Source organism: Pleurodeles waltl, chromosome 9, assembly GCF_031143425.1.
Source record: "Pleurodeles waltl isolate 20211129_DDA chromosome 9, aPleWal1.hap1.20221129, whole genome shotgun sequence".
Taxonomy (NCBI): domain Eukaryota; kingdom Metazoa; phylum Chordata; class Amphibia; order Caudata; family Salamandridae; genus Pleurodeles; species Pleurodeles waltl.
Genome location: NC_090448.1, coordinates 890391733 through 890414592, shown reverse-complemented (window position 1 = coordinate 890414592; position 22860 = coordinate 890391733). Strand labels below are relative to the sequence as shown.

Below are 22860 nucleotides of genomic sequence, written 5' to 3'. Positions count from 1 at the left end.
CACCATGAAACCTAATTGTCCCTGCTTGAATGGAAGGCCAACCGATTATAAGTGTTGTTCATGGGTCCAGTTTTGTTAACACTGCACTTAATACCTTTTAATCTGAAATGCTGTCACTTTCATTCGTAGACGTGAAAAACTGAGGGATAAGTTTGACTCTACTCCATACATTTTAAAATAGTTGAGAACAGTTCTTTATTCTTTCAACGTCATCGTTGCGAATAGTTCCTTATTCTCTCATTCCTAGAAGATTACCTTCTAGACGATTTTAACGCAGCCGTCACTGGCAAATAATATCAAACATTAAAAAACTCAATTTGGTAGTCAATCTGCATAACATGCATGCAATGTGAGTCATGGAGACCGCGAGATAGGAGTTTGGCATTTGGTACCTCTTTCTTAGAAACATCTTTTATACCACTTTTCTCTAATGCATAAAGATTCCTATGAGACAGATTTGCAACCTGTTGTATGCATGCCTAACTCAAGATCCCTGTTTTCACAAAAGTGTAAATTTGTTGCACCCTCTGTAAATAAAGGCTACAGATAGACAGAAGTCTGCATGAAGGAACCACCATGATATTGCAATTCTGACTCTTTTTGTCTACAGGAAAATAACATCAAATGTAGACAAGCTATGGAGACCATATTGTTTAAGAGGATCTGGAATAATTTATACATGTAAAGTAGTCAAAGATGTCCTATAATTTCTCTTTCTTTTTTTCTTCTCTTTGTCTAGTCAATAAATAACCCTGCATTGGTGAACAGACGGTATGTGGTGTTACATACATGGATCCTAACATTAAATAAAACAATTCTCTGCCCTATCATCTCAAGGATTTAACTGTACCCTTTACAACATCACTCAATTCCACCTTATATCTCCTTTCCAGAAGATACCTTCACCATTTCCTGGCAATTAACCCTCCTACCTTATTCATCTGTTAATAAAGGCTTACTTACCTGATGTCCTAACCTTCCTGTCCAGCAACTAATTCCCTCCCACTCACAAACTCCTTGCCAGACGTGCCCTTTTGAGATTTAAATTACATCAAGAGCTGAGAGCTTCAGATGCCTGTCCTAGGCTTGAAAGGAAGTGTGTATATTTTTCTTGAGCCAGTTGCTAAGGACTCCCTGGTTTCTATAAACACCCTCACAATAACGTTGCCTGATGTACTAGTAGTTGCTGACCTGTCTCTGTGGCTGTTAGTATGTTTTGTAGGGTTAAGATCTGATTAATGGGAAAAGTATGACCACTTCTTGTCCTCTGTAAGGAAATTTAAATAAATAAGGTTTATGACCCTTAAACCCTTCATTACTAAGCCTTTTCCCTCTCCTGCGCTAAGTCTTGGTTTGGCTATTTTGTGTAGTTCGCGCTTAGGCTCTCATAACTTTTTGTCCACACAAGCTATCCACACCAAATTTGTGCCCTTTTTCCAACATCCTCAGGATTCTAAAGTTACAGAGGGTTTGTTAATTTCCGAGAAATTAGTCAAAATACAACTAAAATGTGGTGGTTTTGGGGGAAAAACAGGAGAAATGTGCTGCAGAAGAAGGCATCTGGTCTTTTCCCTTCAAATGGCATCAACAAAGGGTTTGTTGGGCTAAAATCACCATCTTCTCAGCTTTCAGGAACTGGCAGACTAGAATTAGAAAAACACATTTTTCAAAACAGTTTTGGCATTTTACTCTGAAATACCCCATTCTCCCTATTTGGGTGCTTTCAACCTCCTTCAAGTTAGAGACAGAAGTAGGTGTGAAACCAATGATGGATTCTGGAAAGTTATACATTTGTGAAAAGTAGACACAATTTTGAATTCAGTGAGGGGTCATTTGTGTAGATCCTTCAAGGTTTTCTTATATAAAGCAACAGTTGAAATAAAAAAAATATTGAAATTGAGTTAAGAAAACAGTCATGTCTGTCTCCTTTTTCATCTATAACATTTTCCAGCTATGGCAGATTTTCAAAAGCAATATACCATTACATCCGGTAGATCCTTCTAGTTGTGAGAATCTATAGGGCTTGTGGGTTCACCAAGAACCCAAGAAATGCAGAGCCAATAAATGAGCTGCACTTTGCAATGGTTTTTCTTTGTGTACCCGGTAGACACCAATTCATTTGGTAAAATATAAACAGTGAAAAATGGGTATCAAGGAAACCAATATATTTCCAAAATGGGCACAAGATATGGAGTTTAGAAGCAGTGGTTATTTGCACATCTCTGAATTTGTGTGTACCCATACTAGCATGTGAATTACAAGGCATTTCTCGAAATAACTTCTTTCTTACACACTGTATTACATTTGAAAGGCGTAAATTCAGACAAAGACAATTGGTATTAACACTTGTTCTGATATTCTGTATTGTCCCAAGTCTCCCGATAAAAATGGTACCTCACTTGTGTGGGTAGGCCTAGCGCCCCTGTAAGGAAACACCCCAAAACCCACGTTTTTTTGCAAAGTGCCTACCTGTGGATTTTGGGCTCTAGTGCACTAGTAAACCTTTACATTTTTTTAAACGAGACACAATTGGGAATGCAGGATGGGTGACTTGTGGGGCTCTCACCAGGCTCTGTCACCCAGAATAATTTGCATATTTCCCCAAAAAATACATTTTCCTCACATTTCGGTCAAGCAAAATTCAGGAATCTGAAGGGAGACACAAACTTCATTCCACCCAGCATTCCCCCCAAGTCTCTCCATAAAAATGATACCTCCTTGTGTGGCTAGGCCTAGTGCCAGCAACAGGAAACATCCCAAAGTGCAACGTGGACACATCACTTTTTTCCACTGAAAACTGACACGTTTTTTGCAAAGTACCTAGCTGTGGATTTTGGGCTCTAACTCAGCCGGCACTTAGGGACACGTAGCAAACCTTTATATTTTTGAAAACTAGACACCTAAGGGAATCCATGATGGGATGACTTGTGTGGCTCTCACCAGGTTCTGTCACCCAGAATCCTTTGCAAACCTCAGAATGTGACTAAAGAACACATTTTTCTCACATTTCGGTCATGCAAACTTCTGGAATCTGAGGTGAGCCAAAAACTTCCTTCCAACCAGTATTCCCCCAAGTCTCTGAATAAAAATGCTACCTCACTTGTGTGGGTGGGCTAAGTGGCTGTAAAAGGAATGGAACAAAACATAATGTGAACATATCAAAATTATCTATCATAAAATGATCTGTTTTGCAGGGGAGGCACCTGCGTTTGTGGTCCTAGGCTCTGCAGCCATCTAGAGAAACCTACCAAACTCAGATATTTCTCAAAATTAGACACCTGGTGGAGTCCAGGGACATGTGGCTTGTGTGTATCCTCTAACATTTTGTTACCCAGATTCTCCTGCAAACCTCAAATATAGCTACAAAATCACATGCTCCTCATATTTCTCTGTGGGATCACTGCACTGGCAAAAATTTCCTACCACCCAGGTTCACCTCAGTCTGTTGATAAAAATGATACCTCACTTGTGTGGGTGCCCAAAGCAGAGTTGGCCTTAAAACGTATTAGCAAAAACTTCACTTATGAATGTGCTTTGTTACCCCCTCAATCTCTACATGTTTTTGGCCCTTCCCTGTCTCAGGCACTTGGCCCACCCACACAAGTGAGGTATCATTTTTACTGGGAGACCGAGGAGAGCATAAGTTCTTACACAATTTTCTCACTAACTCCAAAAGTGGATGGACAGCCAGGGGGCCAATAGTGGAATCCCTACCAGTGTAGATCCAGAAATTATAGACATATCCTGTACTACTCTCAGGCAGCATATACATAATAATTCCATAATATGCCCTCTTGCTAGGAATGTACTGCCTAAAAACCAAACGGCCCTTGAACAGTACCAAAGACTCATCCACGGCTATTTATTTCCCTGGAACATAAATCTCTGCAAATCGATATACAAAGTGATCAAGGACAGGCTGAATTATAAAAAGACAGTCAAAATCAGGGTGATCTTGTGGCACTGCTAAAGCATTATCAACAAAATGCAGCATCCAAAACAGAAGCAAATAGCTATCACAACACATGACTGCAGGAAATTTGGTCCCCATCAAGGGACTGGTTGACCAATATGAAGTCAGCGACAGCTTCCTTATCGAGCTCATCAAAAAAGTTAAACCCAAGAACTTCTTCAACTCATTTAGATTTGTGGGGGTCCACCGGGTAGCTCTAGAGTGGGGCGTAAATCTGGCACTGTTGTCCCTTAAATACTGTTCAGTATACAAATTAATCTGCACAACAATCTCACCCAAAAATTAATCGTCCATAAACAACTCAAAGAAATGTATAGGCAAAATGTTTTCACTATTCACTCTACACCCTGCTGACACCAGTAAAGGCATGCAACACCAGCTGCACCGTGTTTGGGGCAATCCATAGTTCAGATATTCCAAAGGGAAGCCTTTCAGCCCCAGGCTGCTGCACTATCAGGACATCAGTGTCCTCCTCTAAAACAGGCGTTTCATCTGCACAGAGTGGCTTCATCATCAGATGATTCTTCTTGAACAGAAAATTCACTGCCAAAATCTTGCACTTCCTCCTCTCCCTCAGATGCAGAGTCAGTCTTACAATCATGGTCAGAGGAAGATTCAAAAAAGCATACCAACTACCTGCTGAGCAGTAATCCTGCGGCTAGCCATGGTCCTTACTAATCAAAAGTAACTTGACAAATAAGTCAACAACAATCAACACCGTGTACAATAAGGACTAAGCAAAGTGTGGCTTTATCATAAAGAACTATATACTCAAAAATGATACCACTCACTTGCCAGAGACAGCTCGGGTCATTAGCACCTACTCTGCACAGAAACAGCTAGCAACAACAATATCCCTAAAAAAGAAAAACAAAATAAAATTACACACAAGACAACACAATACACATCATATACAAATCTAAGGAAATATTCACATACAATGTAACAAAAGCTAAATACGCCGCTATCATTACACCATTTACCAAAAACTCATTCAGGCATGGCAACAATACTCATTTGTATAAACATATGTTCTTACGAAACACATGCAACTACCAAAAACTGCTGGTCTACCACTGCCAAAACCACAAGCAAGAGTCACAACAAAGGAATCAAAACCTTTGCACTAGAATAAAAAGGAGAAATAAAACATTATGATCACAAATGCGAATAATGTGCCAGTCTACAAACAACTCGCCACCAAACACTCAGAAACTTGCCCTGGTGACTAGTGGTTTCTTCCTCCCCTTTGGGCAGATGGGCCCAAAAGAGAGAGGCCCAAAAGGGGGTCAGAAATGGTCAACACACATAAAATATCCCTGGTAGCCTAGTGCTTTCTGCCCCCTTTGGGGGCAGATGGACCTAAAACAAAAAGGCTGATCTGCCCTCCCATGGTGGGCCAAAATGGCCAAAATAATCACCCCCTAAATGGAATCGACCTTTGCCCCAGCGGCTGCTCGCCAAAACTAACATCACACATACTAAATAACCCTTGTGGCCTTGTGTTTTCTGCCCTCTTGGGGGGCAGATGGGCCTAAAAACAAAAAAGAGGCTGATCTGTCCCCAACAAAGGCAGAAACGGCCAAAACAATCCCCCCTAAGGGAAAGTGACCCTTGCCAAAGGGGCTGCTCCCCAACATTGGCATACAATACCACTGTTGGCCTAGTGGCTTCTGTTCCCCATTGGGGAGAGATTGGCAAAAAATCAAAAATCCAATCTGCCCCCAAGGGACAGCTCCCCAACACTACAACTGCACATTATATATGTCCCTGGTAGCCTAGTGTTTTCTGCCCCCTTTGGGGGCAGATGGGCCAAAAATAAAAAGGCCGGTCTGCCCCCAAGGGGCGCAGAAACAGCCAAATTAGTTGCTCCTCTAAGTGGAGTGATCCTTCCCCTAGGAGCTACTATCCCAAATACCCAAATCTTGAGAAAAAAAAAATCCCTGGTGGCTAGTGGGCATTCCTGCTTGCACGATTGTGTTGCCATTGTGCAGCAGTAATGCTCAAAGAGACATCGGAAGAAAGGAAAATCCTTTCCTTTCCCCCAATGCCTCTTTTTTATAACACCCCACCCCCTCCCAAGGAGAAACCCATCTCTTTCTCCTTGGATGCACTGGAGCGTTGGGGTAACCGCTAATGATGTCAGCGTGCAGTGCATGTGGATGTCGTTAGATGCTGCAGGGGTGGCAGCGGAAATGCCATCCCTGCCAGGGAAATCTAGAGGTGGGTGTCTCAAAGGGGGAACACCATGACTCCCCCATGGGTGGGTGCTAGAATGGCAGGGGGCCATCCGACGCACACGCCAATTGGGGCATCGGATGGCTCCCGGCTGTCCGACACATGCAAGGGGTTAAGTCACAAAGACCAAATATGCTAGAAATCTGCTCATGTAGATTCAATCCTATGTTTAGAGCAGATTTCCACCTTTAATGCAGCACACAAAAAATTGTAGGAGAGCTTCTGTAGATCCATGGGTGTTCTAGATATGCTTACATTTGTTCAATTTTATCTTACACATTTTCCACTAGTTTGAAAGACTTTACGGGCAGATTATGCATATTTGTGTATTTGTGCATTTATTGTTTTTAAATTATATTCTCCAGAGGGAAATACGTTGAATTTATGAATAATAGTTTCACTATTTGATTTCTTTTCTTTGTTTTACATCCTTATTTGTGCAAATTAATAATTATGGAGTGCACTATAGGTAATCTTTAATTGGCTGGATACCAAAGTATTAACTTTTGAATATTGAATACTGATAATGTGGATAAGTGGATATGTTCTCCCTGTGCATCCAAAGGCCTCAAATCAAGCTATTCACATATGGGGTGAAAATTGTTCCTGGCTTTTCTGAGCTCAAGATGTATCCTCACCAAAGATCCTCAGATATAAAGGTACCAAGAAACAAATGCAATACAATTCATTGATAAAGAAAGTAAAGCTCACCCGTAGGTAGATATAAAAATATAAAAACTGTATTAACTAAAGGCCACATAACTGTTGAGGATAAAATTAACAAAACTGTTTTCTAAGTGAAAAATAGGACTGTGCACTCTCTGTAAGCCATTTTGAAGAACTACCATTCCAAGAAATTCATGCAGAAGTATTTGTTTCATCATAGTTAAAGTACTTATAACATATTTGTTTTTGTATAACATATCTGGTAATGACAGAAATGAGTTGACTAAAATGATGTTTGAATTTATGTCACAATAGAGACTTGATCACTATGGCAATACTGCAGCCTTGAAAAAAAGCTTGTTGACTTAATGCCCAGACCAAAAGACACATTAGCGAAGTACTGTTCTGCTAATTTATCACAACTGAACCTTGTGTGAATAGAGGCTGAGCACCAACTTGTACAACAAGTTGATTGATACTTGTTTGGACAAAATTGATGCGAGTGGAACAATATTTAGGCCAACTGTGTCAAGAAGCACTTTTTACATATTTTTATGAAGTAGAAGAGTTTTTGCATATACATGACAATTAATCACCTGTATATAAATACAGAAGCTACAAAAATGCATTACAAATAATAAAAAAACAAGTGGAATTTTGTAGTCGCTTCCCACATCCATGTTACAAATACAAATTCATTTTGAAATCAAAAACAGAAAGGAATATACAATGCATATACCCTAAACCTCTACAATACAACAACTAATTCATTGAATTAGGCACATATCTCTTTACATTTGTGAGTAGAGACAATTCTGGCTGCATATAAGTTCTCAAGTATCTTCACCCATTGTAACTTGGTGAACCATTGGGTGAAAAAAGGCACATTACTAGATTTCCAACTCTGCAATACTAATTATCTAACGATCAATAGGGCGATAAATACAAACTGTTCCTACCTTACAGTAATATTGATAGATTGAGGAAGCAATTAAAATAAAGCCCCAAAAGGATTTGGATCTAAGTTAGCCTGAAGCTGGTGGCTTAAGAAACCAAACACCTGCTCCCAAACGTGATAGCATACCTGAAACAAATCACCCCTGGTATTTGCACACCTAAAACAGCATGCGGAGACAGCAGGGTGCATGTTATGATTAAGATACGGCAAGTGAAACACCATCCACTTACTAAAAAAAAACATTGTCCATAAGTTTACAACATGAATGGCTCTACCACAGATCTTATTATGAACGTCCCAGCTATTTTTATCAATCTTGCTGCTGGGTATAGCTGTAATAGCACTCAACAAGGACAGTAGTAGCACTACTGCCTTTTTTAATGTAATAAACAGTACCAATTACCTAAACCTTTGAGATTAGATACAAAAAATACCTTACTTTTATTTTGTGTTATTTGGGAAGGGTTTTGGAAGCTCTCATGAATAAAACATCTGATTTGTATATAATTAAACCATAGTCTGGGGGCTATCTCTGGAAAGTTCTTGACTAGCTAGTTCCAAGGTATCACAGACCCTGCTTGAACAAAATTTGCAAGCTGAGGACATCCAGCCCTTTGGCAGTTGAATATGGCTGATTTATCTTATGGTAAACCTAGATGACAAGAATTATTTAAGCATAAAGATAATTGGATCCAAGGTACCTTATGCTCCTGCTAAATTTTATAAAATGTAAAAACTAGATTATGGAGTGTCCCATACCTGGTATGCATTAGCAGCCTAGGCATTTCAAAAAATGCTGTCACCTCAACTCCAACTTCTCATCATGCTAAAATTAATCACAGCTGGAGATATTTCGGGCAGTACTCATTTGAGTTAACTAATCAAGCAGAGCAGCCTGAGAGTACATTTTAATTATTGGAAGTGCCAGCCCTTCTTCTATATCTAGTTCTAGTACCTTTAAGTTTGTCCATAAAAATTATCTTAACATTTGATCAAATTCATCAAAGAAGTATTGTAGAACCTTGTTCCTAACACTGGAAAAAATAAAGATAGACAAGTGAAGAATAACCAGTTATGACTAAAGTGACTTAACTGATAATGGTTAGGGCTAAAGACTGTCACTGATTTAGTAGCCCACACACTTTGCTAATGGTAGAAGTAAAATTCATTCAAAATACATCAGAGGGTTTAGAAGTAACATAGACCCCAGATATCTAATCTTATACTGTAGTGTTGTGGTCACAATTAAGAAGACTAATGGGAGGATAAGAGACTCGGTTTTCTGAGGACTTCCCTTTTTTAATAAGCTTATAAATACAGCCTCAGTAAATGTGTTCAAGTGCGGTCAAGTGCGCCTTTCGGTTACAAGTTATTTGGTTACCGAATACAGTTGTGTATAATGTTTAAGAAAAATTTTGACAATTTGATCTGACTGAATAACAAGCTCGCTCGTGACACATACAGAATTAATTTGAAGATCTATTGTTGTCTTTTTTTTCTCACTGCCCGAGCCAAATAGCGATCAATATGTTTGCTTCCCTCAAAGCTTTTTAGAAAGCTGGTGTTCTGGTTCACTATCTCCACCGCTATCAAGTAATTTTCAAAGTTTAGCAGGGCTTGCTTAAGTTCAGCTCTAGTTTCTTGCATATGTGATATAATGAAGAATGCAGTTGCATCATCTACTCTAAGGCGAGCTGCAGAAGGTCAACTCTGGCTTTGTTTTGTTTGATAAGCTGAGCCTTATCGGAGATGGCTTTGTCACAAATGAAGCCATTCAAATTTCCACATGCCGAGAACGAGGAGGCAGTTGCCATGGTCCTTTCCAGGAACACCCCTTCTGCATTGTCCATGTATGTAACCCAGTTCTGATGTTTTAGGAGGGATTTGTAAAAACCCTGTTGGGTTGACATGGCTAAAGTCTTCTCTTATTAACTCAGTTGTAGGCATAGAATGATTGGAAAAGGCAGTGGCTGTAATCTCTGCTTTAACTTTGGACAGTGAGTGCTATATTAAAAAAAAAACTGATGTAAGAAGCCAAGCTGAAGCGCTTGGAAAAACAGGTATAAGATGTTGCCCATGAATGCTCAGTCTACCACGGATCGATTAAGGCAAGCTCACATTTCATCCTTGTCAAAAAGTGAATGGATTTGGGCTTAGTTTTGTTGTTTCTTAAAGGGAAAACAATCCAACTTTATAACAATAAAATCCTGCCCACTACAATTAAGCTGTAGATACAGTAGCCAGATCATATAATTCTTCTAGAACAGTAACATTATCTATAAAGCCATAATAGCTTATAAAATTGACAAGTTCCTGCTGTATAGAGATTTGGACCTAAATCCACCTTGCACCTTATCCCTATGTACCTGAAGCACCTCACACCAAAACCTCATTTGAGATGTGTACTCCCACCTCTCTAACTGCAGCATTTGCGGAGGCAAAAAAAGCATTGGAAATAAAGCCTGGAATGTTGGGCTTGGGTGCTGAGGATTTAAGATGCCTTTCCTGAAGAAGGATAATACTTTGCACACACTTAGCTAGGCAAGTATAAACCTAAACCTATTCTTATTATTGATGCCATTTGAGTTGCAGCAGGCCACCTTCAGAAGTTGTTACCATACTCCCTTTTTATTCTCTTTTCTTTCTTACGCTTTCCCCTTGTGCCACCACCAGGTCATAGATCTTGTTGACTCAAAAACAATGACGTTCACCCTTTTCAGAAGGCTGTTCTGAAATGATGTGAGGAATACGACTTATGCAATATCTGGTAAAAGCACCACTAATCCTCAGTTCTTAGGGGGATCGAGATCCTCCAAACATTCTGCAGGACACAGAATCAAAGAAAAGATATGAAATCGGCCATTGTGAATAACTTTATGTTTACCCTGCTGTACCAGTCCTCCTTGCACTCTAGCCTTCTCGAATGACTCAGCTGTATACTTGAATTCCTTACAGTGGTGAGTAGTGTATTGAGACTTATCAGTGAAAATATGGAACAAAACTTTATCTGCCGTATGAAATGCTTTGTTCTGCAGTGCTTTGGTGAATATTTGGTCTTTGATAGGATAATCTCCAAAATTCACAAGAATCGTTCTAGGATACCATGAAATGGAGGGCAGATGGCCAGGGACTGTATGAGCATGTATAATTGTGAAATCAGGAATTGTGGCTGAAGGATCTGGAATTACGGCAGTCTTGACGATATCTGCTATTAGCTTGCCAATGCCCTGATCCTTTTCCTGGCATTCCAGTATACCCATAAACCACAGGTTCGACTGTCAACCTCTGTTTTCCATTTCTTCTAACTCAACCTTTAGATCGTTAATATTATCCTTGGATCATGCTGGCAATCTATCCAGTTGGTTAAAGCTGTCTGCAGTGTCAGAAATCCTCTGTTTTGCTTGTTCCACATGAGCTTTGCATTGGGCCAGCTTCTCATTTATAATACCCAGTTGCTCATTTATATCCTTTTTTAGCCTGGGATTGGCCAGCTCTCATTTCATGAATTTCTATTAAAACGTTCTGTAAAAGCAAGGCTTATGGGGATGAGGCAGGGCAAGATCAGATGGTGCAAAGTACATTTTTTTCTGCCCATCCTGTTGCAGAGACATTTGTAGTACCGACTGATCCAATTTTGCCCACCAGTCAAAAAGCTTCTGAAGGTGAAAATCCTTAATGAGAAGATTGCTAATGTCAGGGGTGTTAGAATCCTGGCTAGAAGCTTCTAATGAATGATCTCTGCCTGTCAATGTCAATGCCTCACTGAGAGATGAGGTATTGAGAGCTAGGCCATTGTTGACCATGATAGCCGATGATACAACAGGAGGCAGCCTGGAAGAGTTCAAGGAAACAGCAGAAATTGGGTATGTTGCTTTAGAGGACAATGAAGATGATGCCTGGCCAAGCACCTGCCCTGCTGCAATAACCATTGCTGTTCAGGGGCTGCTAAATGTGCACATTGAGGTGGTGATTCATCTGCAATATCTAAGCAAGGTGAGCCATAACCACTTGGAGCATTACAGACCCCAACTGATTCTGATGATTTAGACAATTGCAGAACTGAGGCCTGTAAAATGGATACCTGTATCAGATCTGAGCTGGCATCTATTGTCAAGGTCTGTGCACTGGTGTTGAGCTCAAACAAGTCTAATTTAGGACCCATCTGAGCTTGTCCCAAAAAAATAGTTGTTGATTTTGGCATCATAGTAGTTTTGCCTGTCTTTGCAGTTGCTGTACGATGCTTTGACCCTTAATAGATTTCACACAAAAAATGACTTGGGGCTGGTGCGTCACAAAGAGAATAGAGCTTCACTGGAGCATCTCACCACTTCCTAGCCACCTAGCGTTGTCAGTGTTCCATTCAATCTTCAGGCAGGGTGTCACTATAACCACAGTGTGCTCCACAGTATATGCCCTTAAAACAACAAGAGGGAGCATGCAGGGTACTCTGACAAGCTGCAAGCCGCACCCACCACTAGACACGCCTTTCCATAGCCCCAGGGAACCACTGTCCTAAGAAGTGGTGCCTAATACACTACTCATAAGGGCTCTACATCCTGCTATTCATGCCAAATGCTCACATATAGTTCTGTTCCAGCAGTGTGAAATGATAGCCTTAAGGTCTTGAGTGAAGTTTTATGGTATCAGGGCTTTGGATAAAAAAAAAAAGCACAGGTTGGTGGACGTGTTTACACACATGCTTTTTGCACAAGAAATCAATCACAGAAGTAACCTACATCAGTGCACTCTTACTGTTGATGTGCAGCCTTCTACCATCGTCTCTTCCCTTTGTGCGACTGGCTAGTACCTCATTGATGAGGAAAACCATGGTAGGAGGCCATTTTAAAACTGAAGACCTTGCTATAACCTTACTTACCTGATTAAGTGAAGATATACCAAAAACAATGTGAAAACACTGTTTCTTAGAAATCTATTAGCACCAAGAAAGCAATGTATGAATTACAGATTTTTGACTTGTGGAGTATTTCCCATACTGGCATCCTTTTGCTTTATGAGTCTTTCACAGGATAGGCTCTGTGACTTGTTGAGTGATGTTTTCCTAAACTGAGCTTGATGGTTTGTGTTTCAGTCATACGCAAAATATTTTTCTCACATGAAATCTCTTTATTTTTTTAAAGAAAAATGGCTAGCTGCATGCTGTCCTAGATCAATGCACTTGGTGCCAGTTTCTAGTTTGAAATTTATTCTGGGAACAGCATCTAAAAAATTGCTCTGGGTTTCAATGTGGTCTTTCGCAGATCTGCACAAGAGAACTCAAGGCTTTTGACATTGCCTGTTGACGAGAGGGTCTCGGCGAATTCCTTACTCTTTCATCCGAGTCAGACTTGAATAGTAAAAGTATCTTATTTAATCGCTAAACATTTTAAACTAGTAATCATTACATTAACACAACTTAATGTATCCTTATAAATGATTATTCTATTATTCTATGTAACACTTATCCATTTTTTTCGACTTGTTTCTCTATTATGGTCAAACACCATCCAACCCACCACTATTTATATTACATAGGATTTCTCTCATACATCATTGACAAACAGGATTACAGGTTTTTCTAGAAAAGAATCCTAGCCGTTTTGGCCTTCCTATTAGTTCTTGAAAGACTTCTTCAGGACTAATACTGTTGATTTAGTTTTCAAGTATACATTGATATTTGTGTCAAGTCATTCTCTGGGCAACCACTTAGGTACTCTTTTGCCGTTCTTCCTATATGGCCCAGATGTGCCATTCATATCAAATGAGCTCTACAGGTAACTGGGGAATAAAAAGACTTCCACATGGGATTGTACCAACAGGTTCACATCTCCCCGTCACCAAAAACATGTTGTAAGGAACAACACAAGACCATTAAAGAAGACTTGAAGTTTCTTTATTGTAAGGACACGTATAACACAAAGCCACTCTTGTAGTCCGTCCCAGTTATCCAACCAACTGCCAGAGCGAGACACACCGCCAAGAAGAATCTAAGTTCTACATATAGGATTCTAGGTGAGAACCTTGCTGCACATAACACCTCTATTTATTGAATCATTTCAGTGTGATTTGGTCCATCTGTTATGTGCAGAATTTTTATGTTTTAAAAGAGCTCATACACAGCCTTTGATTTCTTTAAAAAAAGGGAGTGAACTAACTGTCATTGAACTTGCTATCTGTTTTGTGGATCATTATGAAACACAATTGGTTCAAATTATCGGCTTTTGTAGCGAATCTGGATCTCCAAAGTGCAGTTCATTACAAATGTGTTAACTACACTGAATTTCTGGTACAACTGAATAAACTTTTAGTGTAGTCATGTCAGCCACTGTTTCATTTTCCAGGAATACCTTACACAAGAACCATTGCTCTTTAGCATATAAGTCCACCACACTATCTGACACTGGTAAGCCTGACATTTGAACTCTGTTGGTCTTGGCCTCATTTCTTAAAACTCCACCTTAGATTCTGATTTCACATTTGATGTGATTGCACGATTTTCAAATTTACAATGCCCCCTGCCCTTCTCTCATCCATCCTTTTTTTCACCAAGGCCATGCATTAATTCAATGTTCGTATGACAATCTCAGACACAGAAACATTATTCTTTATGTCCTCTATAACATTTTCAACAGATTCCCTTCTTTCATCAGTGGGATCACAGTGGTTTGTAAATCCTTCAGAACAAATTAATATTTAAGGATACTCTTTGAATAAGTGAGTGTAACTCTTGAAGCTTTTGTAGCTTCAGGAACCTCCCTGCGTTGTCACTCATCACATGGACTTATGGGATCAAAACATCTAGGTGGTCATTCTGACCCTGGCGGTCTTTGACCGCCAGGGCGGAGGACCGCGGGAGCACCGCCGACAGGCCGGCGGTGCTCCAATGGGGATTCCGACCGCGGCGGTAAAGCCGCGGTCGGACCGGCACCACTGGCGGGGTCCCGCCAGTGTACCGCGGCCCCATTGAATCCTCCGCGGCGGCGCAGCTTGATGCACCGCCGCGGGGATTCCGACCCCCCCTACCGCCATCCAGATCCCGGCGGTCGGAACGCCGAGATCCGGATGGCGGTAGGGGGGGGTCGCGGGGCCCCTGGGGGCCCCTGCAGTGCCCATGCCACTGGCATGGGCATTGCAGGGGCCCCCGTAAGAGGGCCCCTACATGTATTTCACTGTCTGCTGCGCAGACAGTGAAATACGCGACGGGTGCAACTGCACCCGTCGCACAGCTTCCACTCCGCCGGCTCGATTCCGAGCCGGCTTCATCGTGGAAGCCTCTTTCCCGCTGGGCTGGCTGGCGGTCTGAAGGCGACCGCCCGCCAGCCCAGCGGGAAAGTCAGAATTACCGCCGCGGTCTTTCGACCGCGGAACGGTAACCTGACGGCGGGACTTTGGCGGTCGGCCTCCGCCGCCCGCCAAGGTCAGAATGAGGGCCACAGTCTGCTTTTTAGCTCCCTGTTTAGTGAAGAGCAACATCCTAAGTGATGGGACCCTGTTTAGTTGTTAAATGCACTGAAGGGTTCCTTTTCTCTCACCTCCCCACTACCACCCTCTCTTTGAGCCACACCTTGGCCCTACACCACAGGGAACACCAGTGCATACCATGACCTTCGGTTCTCCTAGGGTTGGTGTTTAATGGACAAAGGCACAGCCAGGGGGTCACAATTATTCTTTCCTCTTTTCTTCAGGGGCAGGTGTAGTGAAGAAACCAAATCACAGCTCAGTCCCAACACTATCTTAATTCCTCTTCTGCTCACCAGCTATGAAGATCACATGGCCTTAGCAACTTTGTTGAGCCCGTGTGAACACTTGCATGGAAACCCCCAGCTCTGCACTCCAAGCTACACATATTGCTAAGCCTATCTTGTACCCTAAGTGATACTACACAACCTCAAAATAAGAACTGCAGCAGTGCTCAGACAATCACAGGCATCTTGAAGTTTGCAAGTTCCCTATCCTTTTCCTGATTATTTTGAAGGAAGCAAGGGAAGGGGACCCATCTTCAGGGCTACAATGAGAATGAAAGATGCAACATATGTGTGCAGCACAGAGTGCTCCTTTTGCTGAACTCTGGTCAGAATCAACGGCACTCAGAAGAGATCTGTTGTAAACCAAGGATTTCTTTACCACACACAGTCTGTGGTTTGCCTTTAATTTGGCTTGTCAATCCACTTTAGAAGAGAATTGAAACAGATAAAGGTATGAAGACTTCTCTGCTTTCTCCTATGAAGGATTTCAGCACGTCCACCTGAGTATTTTGGATATTTGTCTGCAAATTTGGACTTGGATCTCTGGATCAAGTTTTTTTTACATGGTCTAATGGGAGTAACTCTGACTGACCCCGAAAAGACACATGGGTTCAGATCCTGCCAAAAGGCCTACCCTTGATGCTCTTTTTATAATGAAGAGTGCACTTTGCTACTAGTCTCAGATTCCTTAATCTAATAATAATGTTTTGACTTCCATTGTTTTCCATGAACAACACATGATTTTGTAATAATCCCTGACCCCTACATCGGATTATGTTTAATATATGTCTATATATATATATATATATACCTGTATTGTTGTTTCCTACTGTGTTACATGTGTAGCACATGAATTTTTCTCTAAGGTAGGCTAAACACTATAGGCCATCCTATCAAAGAAATACAAAAAATAATTGGCCCATTCCAGTGGAGGGAAAAGATGTAATAAGTCAATACAGACAGTTAAGGGCAAACAAAACATGGTCAATACCAAAACAAATAGAAACCTGGAAACAAAACACAAAAGGAACCTTTTCATCCAAAAACAATAAAAATATTGTATGTCTACATATTATATCAATACTCAACAAGTACATTAAGTGTGACTGTGCAGTGCAGAGCAAATTAATGAAAAACAGAAGGTGCAGAGACTTGTTACAAAATAAACATTAAAGAAAACATTTCACTCACAATTGTCTGCAAAATATATAATCTTATGTTAGAAATTGAGTCTCTAGTTGGCAATCAGTTTTCACCCGGTTCAAGTAGGAACCCTCACTCTAGTCAGGGTAAGGGAGATACACAGCTCAGATAACTTGGCACAAGCAGTCAGGCTTATCTCAGAGGCAATGTATAAATTATTTGTACCAACACACAGTAACACAGTGAAAACACCACAAAAGGAATACAGCTCAGTTTCAAAATAATAGCTCATATTTATCCAAATCAAACAAGACCAAAACAACAAAAATCTAACATACACAAGCAAAGATATGATTTTTTAAAGTAGAAATCATAGAAATCAATGGATGTGTTGTTTTAGCACAAAATATTTGACATACAATACATCAACTCACTGCTGACCCCACTCATTTCTTAAAATTGTGCTTCTGGTTGTCAATATGAAATGCAAGGGTATGCTTTAATGTTTGAGGCAAGAAAAGTGCCTGTGTATTACCTTGAATAAAATAGCTTCTAGGCTTACTAGCATATGAAAGAAAAAGGGCACTTCAAGTTAATACGAAAACAACATTCATACTTGAATAAAAAGTATATCAGTGCTCATTGTGATAGAAAGGTGCAAGGGAACATTGATGTTAAAGCAACAAAAAGACAAGGTTACGTTTGTACACTCATTTTTTCCTTTTCTGCCTTTCTTTCTCTGGGTCAAAACCTGAGGATGAAACAATTAGTTCTGATCTCCACATATAAATATCGATGGATGGCCACCACCTGCAACCACCATCAGAAACTGAACAATGGCAATTCGACTGTTTGGGGGCTTGTGGACTAGTTTCACGCTGATTTCACTTTCTGTTTTATGAGCTTATCACAGATTTCCCTTGCATCTTCTGCCCACTGGAGTCCTGTATTCAAGCGCACAGTCATCTGTACAAAGGTTTAATACAATATACAAATATACAAATACCACATACACACATATATTTTCTTTGTTAAGAAATCATGCATCTGCTTCAATGTGAAACTATCCTTGCTTCACATGAGCATGCTACAAACGGAATACATGAGCCATCTCTGAGCAAAGCTGCAGATTCTATTGAAATAAAGCTGTAAATGATTACTCTGATGTCTTGAAATGTTGAGTGGTGAATGAAAAATGTATTCATGTTTATTCTGAGTTCCATGCCCTTACAGAAGTAACGTGTAGGTGATCTTTTTGAAGTCTTCTAAAATACCACTTTTTGTAATATTTTGCCATTTCCCGTTAATAACTGCAATGTTTTTTTTCTCCTTTCTCTCTTTTTGTTCATCACACTCTACTCAAGGAAACCACTGCGGAAAGAAGAGAATGGAACAAGTCGAGCTGAGTACGCAATGAGCTCCCAAAGCAAAGTATTGGACGCTAACAATACGGTCGTCTAGTCTTCAGAAGCCAAGAAGGGTGTAATGTTAAAGGTTTGATCGCTCTACACAGTGCGTGGGAGGAGTCCAAATAGGTAAATTCAAAGAGCTTCGGGTCCAGAACTTCATTTAGGAAGAAAAGGAAAATAACTGCAGACGTATTTGTTAATGAGAAGAGGATGGTGCACATCTCTTCAGCCTTGTTGGTTGTTGACAGAGCAAGGCTTCTCGGAGAGGAGATTTCACGAGGGTATAAAACACTGCATGCTGCTTCTGTCAAAAGCAACCAATTCAGGATGCTTCCAGCTTCTCTGTTCGACTGACCAACGCCAACCAACCAAGTAGGACTGTAGGATGATCCATCAGCGGAGCAGCAGCTTTATTTCACCCTTGTTTAAAAATGTAATTTGTGGAGGAGGCATCCACGTGCTCTGTTTGTCCATTTATAATTTACACCATATCAGCTTCAGGTTTTCGTCGAGATGTCTCCTGCTATATGCCAAGCAACCAAAAAACTGCATGCAGTTAAAAAAGGACCCCAAGAGATTGGCCTGCAGTCTAATGACTATGCAATTTCAAGTGGCTGACGACTATTCGAGAAGGAATTAAAAGTTCGAACATTAGTTATTGGTGCGGATAATATGGATAAATATAGTTTTTAAAGGTGCTTTAAACATTATTACATCATAGTAAATCTTTTTTACTGCTTATAGTTTAATTTGTAGCTTTAAAAGAAACTCAGATCTTCTTTGTAGCATCCAGTGTTTATTATCTTTACAAAATACCTGAACATGGTTCTCCCTCTTGAAGGGTATTTTATTTACACATTGGGTGACTGTCTCTACTTAGCTATGTTTAAGGGTCAGCAACAATGAGAACCAACGTTCTCCCTGTGCCCAACGGGTCGAAACATCAGACAAAAAGGAAAAGACTTCAAGAGCAGAGGAGGGAAAAACTTCGAGTGTCATACCCAGGCCTTTTCTACACAGGAACTGCCAATTGTGCCAAATTCTCTACGGTGGTTTTGTGACGTTCCTCGGTAAGACATACTTCAGTCCAAGCTAAGTCGGGTTTTCATCAAATCCATTCCACTTGGAACTTCGGGTGAAAGCAAATACTCACCCCAGGAAGAATGAGGCCAGTTCTCTCCGCCGCGTTCTATTCCCACATGAGGCTAGTCTCTGTTCTTTTGTTTATCATGAAACTTGTTTTAAATGTACAAGGAGAGAGCTGTCATTGTTGGGGCTGCCATATTTAATACCTGTATCTTTGAGCATCTTCTGCAGACTGTGGTTCAAATAATTACACCTTCGTAGTGTCAGTATATCTGCATCTCAAAAGTTTAAATTTTATATAACTTTACTACTCAATGACTTTGTTCATAATGTACATGTATTTATCTGTATCCCATTACAAGCGAAAATGCTGCTATACCACCGTTGTTTGGAAACTTGTGAGCTAATCCTGCCTCTTCAGCTTTTCGTTCAGTCATCTTAATATGTACTACTCCACAGATCTAAAAGGGTGCACAATATGTTCAACTTGTGGAAAACTAAAAGTGGATAAGGCTACATTGTCAAGTAAAGAGCATTAGAGCTTGTGCAAGCAAAGGGAATAGAATAGACGCTATTTACTGTTCGGGACGGATAATGGTGCATACTAACTCAATGATGACATACAAATCTAGTTCCCCAAATATCAGTGTAATAATATTGCAAATGTTGTGGACTTTTAGTCACAAAGTGACATGACATGGTTGATTTAGAGCATTTGTTTTCTAGAAAGCTCTTAACATAGTTGGCTGAAATAGTACATATTTCCTTCTCCTAAGTCTGTCTGTATGTACATAATGCACTATTATATATTATAGTTCGTGGTTTGAGGCTGGCTGCATGTGATGAGAAAGTTTTCGAATGTAGAAGAGGTGCATGCCCTGCCCCGCAATTTAAACATTTTAGTATGTTTTTCCCCTCCTCCCTAGAAATACCTCGTAGAGGCATGTTTAATTGACTGTGGTTGCACTTCGTTCTTTTATGATAACGCCCATAAAAATGTATGTAATTTTGCACACTTCACAACACAACAATGACATTTGAATTAGAATCTTGGACAACAAACATCCAACACTTCATCTTTAGCATTACACGCAGACAATATCTGTTTTCTTATTTTAACTTTTTGACACAATGTGATTATATGTTTAACGTCCTGCCCTTGTATATGAGATTTATAATACACCGAAACATCGTCTATTTTCCTTTTTTGGCAACTGTCACAACCCACTAAGTGAATTGATTTCCCTGCATTTAGTTGTAAATATCCACGCTTTCAGTATGTCCAAAGTACATATATCTATCTAACATATTTGCTGAATAAACATGGACTCTATGTATATGTCCTCTTTCTATAGAGAACATATTTTATGCATGAGGCAAATAGTTACGCTAGTCCTTAAGTGACAAATAAACGTGTACATAAATACATGGCAAAAGGCAACACAGCCTATTCTGGGCTTTTTCCATACATACATTGGCAAGGTGTAGGAACATCATATTTAACTATACCTCCCTAATGGTGCCTCAGCACTTTGTGCTAAATTTCGAAGTAAAATGCATACCATGCGATAAGTTTTATTAGAAAAGTGATCTATGTATAGCTAAGTTATTTCATAAACCACCACCTCATTTACAGGATAGCATTTACAACAAAACCTCTCGCCACGTTGTTTTTACCAAGGATCTTTTTTCTTGTTCTGCTGAGACATGCTTTTTTGACCCCTTTATGCAAATTATTATGTACGTTTATTACTCAACAAACCCAGAGATAAATCTCACAAACTACAGTTTGAAAGTAACAAGAAATGCACACTTGATCTGAAAGAGGTCAATGAGTAAAATCCTTCCAAACACGGTCTGTCTTTTTTCACTGCTTTGCAGCAGTTTTGATTAAATGTAAAGCTCCAACTTACAAAAGGAGCTTATGTATCCACTTGATTTGTTCCATGTGCAAAGGAAACTCTGAGAGACAGAATATGCAGACGAAGATCCACTCTTATTGGCGTATTCTCTGGTGACCCGACAGAGATTAACAGAGGATTATGCATTGTAAATGAGTCTAGCAGAAAAAGGCTCCTGCTTCACAGATCAGTGTGCAACCTAAAGACTCACATCTTTAAGACTCTCATTCTTCTAGGATCATTTTACTTAGCACTGATGACTGGATAATGAATGTTGCTAAGGATGTAGAAGCCCGAAGTTACTAAGCATGATTTATGCACGTTATTATCATTTTTATTTTGAGTAGTAATGTAGGAATTGGTAACGATGCTAACAATAATAATTATCAACAATGTAATAATTGTAGTAATAATATACTTTTTTTGGCCATTATCAGAAATAGTAATTAAAATGGTCATAGTTACAAAAGCAATGCTTTTTTAATGGTTTACATACATACTAACGCTGGTTTTAGTAGTGGCATTTAAAATCATTTTATTTCTACTACTCATATTTTCAGAATTATTAAGTTAATTAATGCAAATAACAGTGACAATAACACCTATCTTATAATTATTGTTATTATAATTATTATCATTCTTATCAATGCAATTATCATTAGTTCTTGTTGGATCATTACTACTTATTCTGGGGACAAACATGCAAACATTTTGGAGAAACAAGATACATGAAATTAACTGCAGTGTCTTCTTGGTCTAATGTGATGTTGGCTTCTTCACCAATATAATTTTTTTTTTAGTAATCACAGACTTTATTTTAATAATGCTTTTCTACAGTAGCTAACTAAGAGATCACTGTTAAATGTACCTATGTGGATAGGAAGGAAAACATACCTTTCACTGACCTCCTTCACCGCCATCTGATGATTGTTAAAGTGAATATCACTTGCTTTGGTTGCAGAATTAGAGAGCATCAACTTTCCAATTTAGAAGCAGCAAAAACAGACTTCTAAGAGAAGCATATTGATGTGTGCTTTACAAATATAGGAACATAAGCTCTTTACAATACAGTTTGCATCTGTACAAAGCATATTACTTAAACTGTAGGAATATATTAAAATGTCTAATGCATGAATGTAAATATTTTAAGATTTGCCTTTTTGACTGTGTGCCACATGTACATATTAAGATTCTTATTGTTTATAGCAGAACTGTAACAGTAGTTCAACAAATACAGAGAAAATTATTGTATGAATAATATTGGCTTCCTGTTTCCTAAAAAGCCATTAATGTATATTATTTGAAATGAATATATGGGTATTGCGCAGTAAGCATCTTCTGTACCAAAAACAAACATGATGCATATGCATATTGTCGAATACTATGTGTAAAGAAGCACCATGCATATTTTTTCTTATTTTAAATAAAAATGTCCTTTAAAACATCCTCTGAGCTATTTCTCTAGCTTTTAGCTTATAGTACAATGAAGGTAAGAACAATCAATAGAAAAAATGAACACTTAAATTATAGATGTTTAGGAACTCTAGCAGGCAGACCCTCTTCCCCTAAGCAGCCTAATAACACAACACTAAAAAAAGAATACCCAGTGTAGAGAATTAGCCCTCATGAAAATAATGGAAAGCAGATGAGATAGCCTCCCAACTCCAGCTGGCCTGAGCACCCAACATTCAAATATATGCTTTGCACTGGGTGGAGAAACTGCTGAGAGGCTCCGTAAACAAGG

General features: G+C 39.6%; 1 protein-coding gene across 1 annotated transcript in view; it reads left to right on the top strand.

The window, feature by feature from the left end:
* PRIMA1 (proline rich membrane anchor 1) overlaps positions 1-22553 on the top strand; it is a 558838-nt gene extending 536285 nt beyond the window's left edge. Inside the window, exon 5 of the mRNA XM_069208228.1 lies at positions 18085-22553. Within this exon, the coding sequence (XP_069064329.1) occupies positions 18085-18181 (97 nt within the window). The 3' untranslated portion in view covers positions 18182-22553. The remainder of the gene's footprint in view (positions 1-18084) is intronic.
* The last annotated feature ends 307 nt before the right edge of the window (positions 22554-22860 follow it).